This window comes from Oryzias latipes, chromosome 12 (assembly GCF_002234675.1).
Source record: "Oryzias latipes chromosome 12, ASM223467v1".
Classification (NCBI taxonomy): Eukaryota; Metazoa; Chordata; class Actinopteri; order Beloniformes; family Adrianichthyidae; genus Oryzias; species Oryzias latipes.
The window spans coordinates 15,287,647-15,300,760 of NC_019870.2; the positions used below are offsets into that span (position 1 = coordinate 15,287,647).

At 37.8% G+C, this 13,114-nt stretch overlaps 1 protein-coding gene across 1 annotated transcript; it reads left to right on the top strand.

The window, feature by feature from the left end:
- Positions 1-3,806: 3,806 nt before the first annotated feature.
- Positions 3,807-8,401, top strand: LOC101159076 (zinc finger and BTB domain-containing protein 26-like). Its single transcript, XM_020701150.2, has 4 exons — positions 3,807-5,987; positions 6,182-6,488; positions 6,620-6,932; positions 7,003-8,401. Exons 2-4 carry the CDS (start codon positions 6,186-6,188, stop codon positions 7,473-7,475), a joined length of 1,089 nt encoding a protein of 362 aa, XP_020556809.1. The 5' UTR covers positions 3,807-5,987; positions 6,182-6,185; the 3' UTR covers positions 7,476-8,401.
- The last annotated feature ends 4,713 nt before the right edge of the window (positions 8,402-13,114 follow it).

Sequence of the window (13,114 nt, forward strand, 5' to 3'; positions counted from 1 at the left end):
CTATATATATATATATATATATATATATATATATATATATATATATATATATATATATATATATATATATATATATATATATATATATATATATATATATATATACAGATCTATATATATATTTATATATATACAGATCTATATATATATTTATATATATACAGATCTATATATATATATAGATAGATAGAGATATAATATATATATAGATATATATTTATATATATATATAGATATAGATATATATAGATATAGATATATATAGATACATATATATATGTTTTAGGATTTACATTTACAGGATTGACATTTACATCAACAAAAAAAAAACTTTTTATCATTTTGAAATAATAATAATATGGGTGTTGTTCCATGAAACTATTAGTTAAAGGGCTAGAAAAACTTTTTTTTTTCTACAGAAAAAGTTGTCTGAAGTACATTTTTATGGCTTCTTAGACAGTAAAAAATGTTTCGTTGGACTGCAGAGAATCAAAAATGAAAAATGTTGATCAATCTTATCATTTTATTAAATATTTATTTTCTGGAGGAAGCTGCGGATCACTGAGAATCCAGTTACAGATCACTGAAACTTAGTCATTCTGAAGATACAGTTGGTCAAAAAGATGTTTGATAACAGTTCACCTTCTCAAGATACAATTAAACAAAAAAAGCGAATGAAAGACGCATGTGTTACACATAAAAAACATATTTTATTCATGCACACTTATAGGTTATTCTTTGTATTTATTTATGCAGCTAAACACATTTTAACATTAGTAATTTGTTTTATTTAAAAACACATTTTATACAAGCCTAAGGCAAAACTTACACAAATAAAAATAACATCATAGTAAACAATGGGGAAAAAATAACATTTAAAGAAAATCACAAGTTAAACAAGTGGAAGACGATGGATGGATGATGGATGGATGGATGGATGGATGGATGGATGGATGGATGGATGGATGGATGGATGGATGGATGGATGGATGGATGGATGGATGGATGGATGGATGGATGGATGGATGGATGGATGGATGGATGGATGGATGGATGGATGGATATCTTTATGCACAGGCTAAAGTTAAAAAAAGTGACTTTTTCCCCCACATTCCAATTCAGTCTTGTACAACCCTAACATTTCTAAGTCTTTATAATTCTTCATGCACCTTTTTCCTCACACCATGTGCAAAATTATTAGTCAAATTGTATTTCTAAGGAGTCATTTTATTTTTGTAGCACTACAATGCACTTGGTCAATCCAAAATGTAAACAAACTTAGACATAAGTTAAATCAAGTTATTCCTACTATCAGCCCAGAGCAGGCTGAAGCGGTAGAAGTGGAGGCATCCATAGAAACCTCTGTAACATTGGACTGCTTCACTGCTGTGGATCAAGCGGAAATAACATCAATTATTACGTCCTCCAAATCCTCAACGTGTCTGTTAGACCCAATTCCCACTAGACTTTTTAAAGAAACTTTTCCCCTAATTAATGATCCCATATTAACAATGATAAATGCCTCTCTGGAAACGGGTTACGTGCCACAGTCTTTTAAATATGCAGTTGTTAAACCTCTTCTGAAAAAGCCCAGTTTGGATCCTAGCATCTTGGCCAACTATAGACCGATATCAAACCTGCCCTTTATTTCTAAAATCCTAGAAAGAGTTGTAGTTAAGCAGCTTTACTGCCACCTACAGGACAACAGCCACTTTGAAGACTGTCAGTCGGGGTTTAGACCTCACCACAGTACGGAAACTGCACTAGTTAGAGTCTCTAATGACTTGTTATTGGCCTCAGAAAAGGGACTACTTTCTATTCTGGTCCTGTTGGACCTCAGTGCAGCCTTTGACACTATCGACCACGGTATTTTACTCCATAGATTAGAGCAGGACATAGGGATCAGAGGATCTGCTCTCCAGTGGTTTAAATCCTATCTGTCCGATAGGTATCAGTTCGTTAATGTAAATGGCCATTCCTCTCAGTGCACTCGAGTCAACTATGGAGTCCCACAGGGCTCAGTCTTGGGACCGATCCTGTTTACGCTTTATATGCTACCACTAGGAAACATAATCAGGAAACACAGCATTAATTTTCATTGTTATGCCGACGATACGCAGTTGTATTTATCCATGAAGCCTGACCAGAATGACCAGATAGAGAAACTGAACGCCTGCATCAGTGACATCAAGACCTGGATGACAATTAATTACCTCCTCTTGAACCCAGAAAAAACTGAGGTCATTATACTTGGTCCTAAAAACCTCAGAGATACTCTGTCTGCTCAGATAGTCTCCCTGGATGGCATAAGTATAGCCCCCAATTCCACAGTTAGAAACCTTGGGGTTTTACTTGACCAGGATTTATCATTTAAGGCTCACATATCTCAGGCGTGTAGAACTGCCTTTTTTCACCTGCGGAATATTGCTAAGATCAGAAATATACTTTCTAAGAGTGATGCTGAAAAACTCATCCATGCATTTGTTACGTCGAGGCTGGATTACTCCTGGTAACTCCTTGTTAGCAGCGTGTCCTAAGAGTTCCTTAAGAAGTCTCCAGCTTGTTCAGAACGCAGCAGCTAGATTGTTAGCTGGAACTAGCAGAAGAGATCACATCACTCCTGTGTTAGTTTCGCTCCATTGGCTCCCAGTTGATTCCAGGATCAAGTTCAAGATCCTCCTGTTAACCTATAAGGCCTTACATGGAATGGCCCCGTCCTATATTAAGGACCTCATAGTCCCTTACCATCCAATCAGAACACTTCGCTCCCAAAATGCAGGACTGCTTGTGGTTCCTAGAATTAGTAAAAGTACGGTTGGAGGTAGAGCGTTTAGCCACCAAGCCCCTGTCTTATGGAATAAACTCCCAGCTCATGTAAGAGAGGCCGACTCAGTTTCTACATTCAAAGCTAGACTGAAAACATTCCTCTTTGGACAGGCTTATTGTCAGACTAGTTAGTATTCAGAGATTATTTAACTTAATGTTAATTTGTTTAAATTAAACTTAATAATAACTATTTCTTTTAAAAGGCTGCTAGAAGTTGAAGCTGGGGTAACTATGGTGCACTGGGGTTCTGTCCTCTTTCCTGTTTTTATTTCTACCCTTCCTCTCCTCTATTCTTGATCATAATTTATCATTTAGTTCTCCATCCCTCTGTTTGGTGCAGTGCGATTCATGTATTGTCCCTCTTTTCCTCTCCCCTCCTGGGGAGTGGGAGTGCTTCCAGACTCCAGTTGGCTCATCCGTGCTCCAGTTCCTGATCGTTTACCTCGCCTTTGCTCCTGCTCCTACACCTGGCTGTGGATCCTGCCTCTGGCTCATCTCTGGCTCGTCTCTGCTCTGTACCTGCACCTGGCTGTGGTTCCTGTCTCCGGCTCGACTCGCGCCTTTGACTGTCCCCACAACCACGGCAGGATGAAGCTCGTCTGCTGGACTTTTATATATGTAGTTGTAGATTTAGATAAGTTAATTCTTCTCTAAGATTTCTGGTAAATCGCCTGTCCGTCCTGGGGGAGGATCCCTCCTTCATGTGGGCACCCCTGAGGTTTCTTCGTTTTTTCCGGAATCCGTTTTTTTTGGGAGTTTTTCCTTACCGCGAAGGGGGGTCTAAGGGCAGGGATGCCAGTATAGCTTAGTCAGTTTGTTAGTTCATTTTAGTATTTTTCTATTGAACTCTTTGTATTCGTGATCCTTTTGATTTCATGTTTTACTTCGAAGCCCATCGAGACGACTGTTGTTGTGATTTTGGGCTATACAAATAAAATTGAATTGAATTGAACAAACCCTTAAACTTACATATTCAAGTAGTAAAAGTGAAGTTATGGCTTTCTTAAAGGATAACTAAATTTACTCCATCATTAGGCAACTAACAGTGTGCAGAATTATTATGCAACTCAATGAAAAACAAAGATTTTCCCATCTCACTTGTTTATTTTAACCTCTTAAAGTTAGAATGACAACTAAACTAAGAAAAAAATACATATAAACCTTTCTGAAATGTGAAAAGGAAAACCTCAGTGACCAATGTAGCTGCCTTTTTTTCAATGACAGACACAAGCCTTCCATTCATGGAGTCTGTCAGTTTCTTGATCTGCTCGGGATCAACTTTTTGTCCAGCCACGGTTTAGAGAGGTGTACCCACTTAAAAAAGGCCCAAAAATTCTCAATAGGGGTTAGGTCAGGTGAAGAAGGGGGCCATGTCATGAGGTTTTCATGTCTTGCATAAAAACGAGTGTCTTCTTGAAAGATGCAGACTGTTTCCTGTACCACTGCTTGAAGAAAGAGACTTCCATAAATTGGCAGTAGGTCTGAGAGTTGATCTTAAGTCCATTTTCAATTTGAAAAGGTCCAACTAGCTTATTTTTAATAATACCTGCCCACACCAGCCCCCCACCTCCACCTTGCTGGCGTCTAAGTCGAAGTGGAGCTCTGTGTCCATTACTGATCCAACTACGGGTTCATCTATCTGGTCCATCAAGAGTCACTCTCATCTCATCAGTCCACAAAACCTTTGAAAAGTCTGTCTTTAGATATTTCTTGGCCCATTCTTGACATTTCAACTTGTGCATCCTGTTGAGAGGTGGTCAGGTTTCAGCTTTTCTTACTTTAGCCATGACCCTGAGAACGGAACATCTCGGACTTCTTGATACTCCAGGTCGGTTGCAGTTGTGGAACATAGCAGCACGGGTGAATAAAGGCTTCCTGCCAGCTGCACGCTTGATTCTTCTCAAATCTTTGGAAGTTTCACACGTTTCTTGCGTCCTCGTTGACAATTTGCTACATAACACTTAGTTCTGCGGTCACACCCCCAGTATCTTGGATTCTTCATCCCTCTTAAAGACTTTTTACATTTTCTGATCTGTCAGAATCAGTTAAATCTCTCTTAAGGCCCATTTTACCTGCATGTCCTTATGTAGGATTTTGATCTTCCTCTGCCACGCCCTCTCTCCTTACATAAATGCGTATCAGTTGATATGCATTAATTCCAATATGCATTCAAGTTTACATGGCTTGATGTTGGCAATTGTGCTTACAATATTTATATGGTCAAAATGTTACCTCTCTAATGCTTATGCACACAGTGTATGCCTGCAGATATGGACCAGTAGCTTCAATAATTGAATCAAATCCCCACTGGAATCTGAAGTGCATTTTACGATTAGCCATAAAGGCTTCACATGTTCAGAAAGAGGTTTTTTTCTGTTTGCAGGCAAAGCTCCAGTCACTGTCTTCAACTTTTTTATTCCTTCAAAACCCTGTAAGACTAAAAACAAAACAAAAAAGGCAGATATTTTGCACAATATAATCATAAATGTTAGTTAGTTTTTATCTATCCACAAAACACTAAGACCAGTCAGTTGGGACTTTATTTTCCTTCTGCCAGTTCTGCGTAAAGAAAGGCGTCCTTTTTTAAGGAAATTTAAAAAAAAAAGATCCCAAATTAAAATGCAGCATTTGACATCCACATAGATCAATCGACAAGCAGCCTTTAATGTAAAGCATAAAGGATTGTACTGGTCATTGCATTGATTAGGGTACATACATTGAAAAAAAATGTTTCATTTGAATTCCCCTCTCTACCTTATGATAAGTAAAAATCATTTCCATGCTTGTCACTGGGCAAAGTTTGTGCGGTTTCCCTAAGAATTGAAACCCAGTCATCTCTGTCTCTTTCATTTGTGAGAATGACCGCTGTCTCACATTCAGGGGAAGAGGCTATACCGCCATCACGTGGTTTGTTTTAGCATTGCATCTTTTTTTGCTGATCAGTTCCACATTCTCTGCTCCATTCCCTGCAGCATTTCATACTGGCTCCTACTGTATGAAACATTATAGTTCCTCTACTAGTCGATACTAATGGAATAACTGTCTTGTACTGGGGGACTGCAGTGTTGAATACCAGATACCTACTTATTTGAAAAAGAAAAAAAAAAGAAAAAGGGATTCTTCTTTGGGAAAATTGGATCTGGATGGTTCCACATTTGATGGTAAGTCTGCATCCTATTCATGGATATAAAGAGTAAAAATTATTTTTAATTTTGAATGCTGGAATTTTTGTTTTGCATGTCAAAGCGTGCTATAGCTCAATATTTACATCAAGAAAAACCTTAGTCTAAATTAAAGTGTCAACATGTCATAAAGGTAAATCGACCCTTTTCGTTGATATCTTGACATCCCAAAGAACCATGGCAACCTCCTCTGATACCCTGCACTTCAGTTTCCCCACCTACGGAGACTCCATCCTTAGCAAAATGAATGTTTTAAGAGAGGAACATCAATTCTGTGACATAACTCTCCACGTCGGGACTCCAAAGGATGGCCTGCCTGTCCATTTCCACGGTCACAGAGTGGTGCTTGCAGCATCTTCAGACTTCCTTCGCGATCAATTCCTGCTCCATGAAGGCCAGGCAGAGCTGAGTGTGGGTGTGGTTTCCAGTGGGAGAGTTGCAGAGTCATTGTTCTTGTCCTGCTACACCGGAATCTTGGAGGTGCAACAGTCGATCTTCACGGTTCCCATGCAATTTCTGGTTGTCTTACAGCAACTTTTTAGCAATATCTCTTTAGTCTTGTAACTACCACCCATTTATATTGTTTGTCCTTTCGTATTTCTGATTTACAGATCCCTCTGAGAGAGCTGGTGAGCTACCTGACGGCAGCCAGTGCTCTCCAGATGAGTCAGGTGGTGGAGAAATGCACAGAAGCAGTCTCCCTTTACCTCAGCCCCACTCTGACATTTTTAAAGCAGAAACTAAGCAGAAGCTGGCTGGATTCCAGCTGTGATGATCAGAAGGAAAAGGATGAAGTCCAGTCCAGAAACCAAGAGGCAAAGCAAGAGGGAGTGTCACCGAGGGGGGGTCAACAAGCTGGACAAAAACTTAGGGATTCGAAAGAGAAGATGCAGTTAACTGAAGTAGCCTTGGAGTCTGAAAAAGGTGACTTTTTTTTAAAAAACAGGACGTTTTTTTAAACTACTTTTTAAAAAAAATATAATTTGTACCACAGTTTCCAAGATCAGAGGCAGTCCAGGCGAAGAACAACAACACGAAGAGGAGGAGGGAGCCGAGGGAAGAAACAACTCATTGGCAGAACAACATCAACCAGATGAAGACAAAACTCTGTCAGGAGAAGACACAGCAAAGAGTCACATGACTGCAGAAGACGTGTCAGAGGATCCCGAAAAGACTTTGCTTCAGAGGCCATACCTGTGCAGAAAGTGTGACAAAGTCTTTCAGCACTTGGAGAGCTACATGGATCATGTGAAGGAGAGCAAAGAGCATTTCTGTTTGGTCTGCAAAAAAAGCTTTTCAGGGAAGGGCAACTTGAGTCGCCACATTTGCACCTACACCGCTGCCAAGCCGTTCAGATGCCCACTCTGTCACAAGACGTTTACGAAGAAAGCTTTGCTGCAAGATCACTTCCACCTGCACACAAGGGAGTCACCTCGTAAGTGTGCTTTGCATCTCGCTCTTACATGAAATTTCAGGACCATCTTGCAAGTCAGACAAGCTTGAAGAACTGTAGCTTTTGCAGAAATCTTTGGTCATATTAATCTATTAATGACATGCATGCTGAAAAAACATTTGATCCATACTATTCTAACATAATGCCCCCCTAATCTATTTGGGTTCAGACTCTTCAGGGCAGGGGTCTGCAACCTTTAATACTAAAGAGCCCTTCGGTTCAGGTTCTTCTTGACAAAAAACAGAGAGAGCTGCAAAGTCCCACTTTTACCATTTAGAAAAATACACTTTACTCCTATTTTTTGTGGCCATAAAGCCATTCTTTTATGAAATGTAGCTTTGACATTTTTACAGTGATTGAATCATAACAGTGTTATACTTCCTTTCAAAATAAAATAAATCCAGTGCCAAATAAATTCCTCCTGCAGTAGATTTACTTCAATCATACTTTAAAACCTTTGAGCAACCTCTGAAAAACTAAAAATAAAATAAAAAGTTTAAAGTTCTTCTATTAATGATAAACCCATCTGACAATAGATTAAGCCCTTTAACAAAAGTCTGCTCAGTTATCTGACATGCACATTTTGAAAGACTGGTAAAGCTCTCAATGCCTTTTGATTTAGTCCAATGTCAGCAATGGACAAAGGAATAAATCATTTTTAGTCTTGTAAGATCATCTAAGTTTGAATTCTTTTTAAATAAGTGAAGAATCCAATCTAACCAATTAATTATTAAAACAGCATTTCTATTTAAGGCTACAGAGCCACAATGAGATGAAAGGACTGCATGTGGCTCTGGAGCCTCAGGTTGTGGACTTCTGCTTTAGGCACAAAACTTCATAGATGTTACACATTTCTGTCAGGTTTCTCTTGCTTTGCTCTGGTCACATCTTTTATTTTTATTTTTATTTTTTTACCAGAACGGCTCTTTTTTCTTTTTTATAAGAGGATGATTTGGAAATGTTGAAAAAGTGATTCATCTAAATGTGATCATTTTTGTGATATCCAAACTACTTCATAAATGATTTTATTTTTTAAATGAGTGTTTTTTTTTCAGGCCACAGGATGTGAAGCCATTAAACATGAGAATCTAGTTGTTGTTTTTTTTTGTAATCAACACCAGCCAAAAGAATTTCAGGATTTGGATTTTTTTCCACTTACACTAACAAATCTGTGAAAATCACAAGGTTACAAATTTACTTCACCTTGTTCATTTCTGAATTCCTAAAACTTCCTGGAAGAAGCTGTCCCCTATATTTCTGATTTTCTAAGAATGATTAGATAAATATATTTTTAACCATATTTAGGTCCTTTTTGTATTTCCTTGTTCTTGCAAAGATTCCTAAACCCTCCACTGTTTATTACCTGGTGATGAAATGAATATTTTTTCAAAACAATAATTTCATATTGCTGAATTGTGTCATGAATGTAAGACAAACTGGGATAACTTCTTTACACGAACATAAAAAAACAACAACAAAGATAATACACAATAATTACATCCATTTATCAAAACTGATCTAAAAACTTTTTTTCTTTCTGACATTTTCTCAGTAACCGTTTCATTGACTTCATAAAAACATACCCAAAAGCAAACTTTGCTTAACAATGGGTGCTCTACATGCATATCCTTCCTCCATGGACTTATATTTTGTAACACATTGTTTACTTCTTCTTGTAGACATCAATGTGCACGTAGAACAACAACAGTCATATGCAGTAAAATCATATTCATAAACTCTTATTTTGCATCACATAAATAGCCATGAGAGTCTGGTTTGACTTGTAATGAACTTGATTTGAATCTAACGTCTCCGTATTTGGTGTGGTATGAAGAAGGATAATTAAACTGAATCATCTGAATTGTAAATAAACCCAGGGCTAACTTTACCAATGAAAACATGTTTGAGCATGTTAAATAGGGATTTGTGTTTGCATAATAATTCTTTGTAAAGCTATCAGAGCCATCTTCCACTAAAGATGGAAAGAACTGCTGTATAAAATGCAGGAGGCCCAATTCTTCAAGGAAATAGAGATAGAAAGCTGATGTGTTTGGGTTTATTAGAGGACAGTACATCAACGTAGTTGCAGTAAGCTATACTTAGTGTAGCACCATATTTTACAGCAGATCTTAGAGATTAAGATTTAGATGTAGTTATTTAGCAGATACTTTTATTCAAAGTGAATAACAAATGAGAAACAAAACAAACAAAGAAAAAAACAGATCATGGTCACACAATGTAGTAAAGTACTGTAAGAAGAATGTCAAGACAGAGACATGGCAACAGGCAGAACTTGTTGAGATGTGCAAAAAAATAAATATGTTCAAAAACTTTTATATTTTACTAAGGTCCATATAATGCAAATGCAAATAGGAAAATTTTGAAATTGCTAAATGATTGTTTGTTCTGTTAAGATAAAAGCCTATAAGTAAGACTTGTAATGTAATATCCTCCTGACTACCAGAGACAATAAAAAAATGTTTTAAATCCACCAAAACCTTCAATTCCCATAGCCCCACCCATTCACATCTGGCATCATTGAAAGGCCCTAAATGTCCTCTGTAGATAGCAAAAGGAGTTAATTCAGTAGTATGGAGTGGTTGGGAGATATTCAGGTTAAGAAATGGTCTAAAGATGACAAATTTGCATTGCTTGTAGTCAGGAGGATAAAAAAACAAATTATGTTTTTCCTTTGCTTCACTTTTTGATTTCCCTACAAATGTATGAAGTACACTGAGCATGACTGTAAGTAAGTGAGTCTTTGCATGGCTAAGAGGGTTTCTATGCTCTCTAATTCCACTCCTTCCTTTAAGATGTCTCCTTTGATCTCTCAGTTATTCTTCTGCCCCAGAAATGCCACTGTAACTTCTCTCACCTAATGGAGTACAAGCCGGTGGACATCCGAGATGCTACTGGCTCTGCATGCAGACACAATAAATGCGTGGCTTAATGTGTTTTCTGTGTATGTGTGTGCCGGACCGAGGAGTATCTAATCATTTAATTGTTTCGCTGATGTCAAACCCCCACTGAAATTTCCTGCAATAGGATTTTCCGGAAGTAGGTCATGCTTTTGTGTGCACAGATGCACAGCTGCACACATAAACACACAGGAAAAAATGTAGCAATCAGGATATCTTTATTATGAATGAGAGTGCAAAAAAGGATTAAAGGCAACAAGAAAGATGAAATGTAATGAAGGAATTTCATGGTACATAGCACACTACTAGTGCTGGTTATTTAAATCACTCTTTTCAAGTGCAAAGTGATATTGCGTGAATACTTTCCGTGGCATAGTCACCATGTCAGGTGCTTCCACTGGTTATCATACTTTTAGGTGAACACAGGCCCATACTCTAATTTGTCTCTGATATGATGCTCAAAATCTAAAAACGAACTTTGGTAATTTTAGCAGTAAAACTTAAACTGTTCATCTCTTTGCTGTGGCTAGTCTTCTTTTGCTACATATGTTTTCTCTGCCAATGTCTAATTACTATTATGACCTCTCATGTAAAGTGACAGTAAAATCTTAATAGTTTTCTGTGGCAGCTAACTTTAAATATTTAGTACCAGACTTCAATTTCAAAAATATTCATTTATAATAGACCGACTGATTAAAACCATGTTTTTTTTGGTGTTTTTACATGTTCTTGAGGCATTTTTCTGATAATATATATAATATGATAATATATATATGATATATACAATTAATCTGAAAGAGCAAATGCTGTTACATCTAAGAAAACCACAAGATATGATATGCAGACCAAATAATATGGTATAAATAGCCAGGAATGGTTCCTGACATACCTTTTCTTTGATTAAATATTAATTTAAAAAAAGGAAAATTCATGGCTAGCCATGACTAGAAAATCCCAAACTTTATGTTTTTATAGACCTACATATATTCTTTTCTTTTAGGTTATCTGGGTTGTCTAACTGGTGTGTAGTGTGTCTTTAATTTAAAGCAACACCATGATAGACAAACACACATGCATAGATATCTATGGTACTACATAATGAATAAGGAATGGCAGTGGCGGTTCTACACTAACTTACTCCCTGGGCGAGTAACCCCACAGCCCCCCCCCAACCCCCCCCCCCCCCCCCCCCCAGCACACACACACAATTTGACAACATCCTGTTGTGTTCCCTATCTTCTTTTTAGCAATTTTACATAAAAAATGCATGAATTTTCTAGACTCGTATTACAGGGGGGTCAAACTCAGTCAAACACGCTTAAGGTTTTGGGCCGAAGAAGATAAACATTTACTGAACACACTAAAGCTAAACTTTTAAACCTTTTAAACTGAACTTTTTTAACATAAATATGCATAAAAACAGGAACACTTAAACCCTAAATAACTTGTTATATTTTGCTCTCCATAGAAATATATTCTGTTAAAATTATACAAATATGAACATGCTGCAGAATAAAACAAAGAAAGCCAGGAAATATTAATAAGAAATTACAATTCAAATATTTCCGTTTTTTTTTTGCTCTTTTATCATTTTTTAGAGCATTTTTTTAAGCTGGACTCCTGCTTCATTTTTAGCAATAATTTCTTAATGTGTGACGTCCTGTGTGTGTCTTTGTGAAACATATCAGAGGGATTAGATCTAAAAAAAAAACTTATTGTGATTAATATGTTTATGTCTTGTAAAACATAAAAGACTAAATCATAGAATTCATCAGTGGGATTACTCCAAAAATATTTGGCATTTCCCTAAATTTGTGCAACACCAACAGTAGAAATCCTCCAAAAAAACTCAATCCATAAAAAATGGTCTGCACCCATCACCCCTGTTACGGTTTCTGTTTCTTTGCCCCTGTGGTTTGTTTCCTTTTTGTTCTGGCATGTTTTGAGTTTAACTTCCTGTCTTATTTTGTAGGGTTTCCTGTTTCGTTTTTGTTGTGAGTTTAACTTTGGTTCCCCATCCTTCCTGATTGTGTTCACCTGTGTGTCGGTTGTCTGTATGTATTTAAGTCTTGTCATTCCCTTCCTCCTGGGCTGGTCCATAGTATGTTAGTCAGTATGTTAGTCTGCTCTCCCCGTTTCGAGTGTTTAGTGTTTCTAGCCTGCCGTCTGCAGTGGTTTTGGTTTTGTGTCCTTAGTTTTGTTTATTAAAGCCCCCGTTCCCCTGCAACCTCCTGCCTCCTCTCGCTCTCTGCGCCTGGGTGCTTCCTCCCTTCTCCCCCCGTAACAATCCCTCCCCCTCCCCTTCCCTCTGACACACGCGGCTCCGTCTCTATGACGGGAGGCACAGCTGCGGCCCAGAGTTGATTGTCAGATAGAAAATTCTCCCAATCACCTGTTAGTGTGATTCAGCCACCGGCGAGTTGCGCCCCCCTCTCGAGTTTTTGGACTTATGCTCCAAAGACTACCGCAAAGAGGTGTGGCCGCAAGCATCTTGCAGCAGAGGGCGGTGGTCACGTGTGCGTCGGGTCTGCTGTGTCGGAGCAAAGAATTATGGGAAATAATCCCCATTGCCTGCTTTTGTTGAAAATGGGGTTGAGCACGGATGTTTGTTCTGCCTAATTCCTTTTCATGTGCCTGTTTTATGTTGTTTCACTCTGAGTTATTTCATCTTTTTTTTTTTTTTTTTTTTTTGCACCATAAGTGTGAAGGGGAAAAAGGATGAAGACATTCTTAAG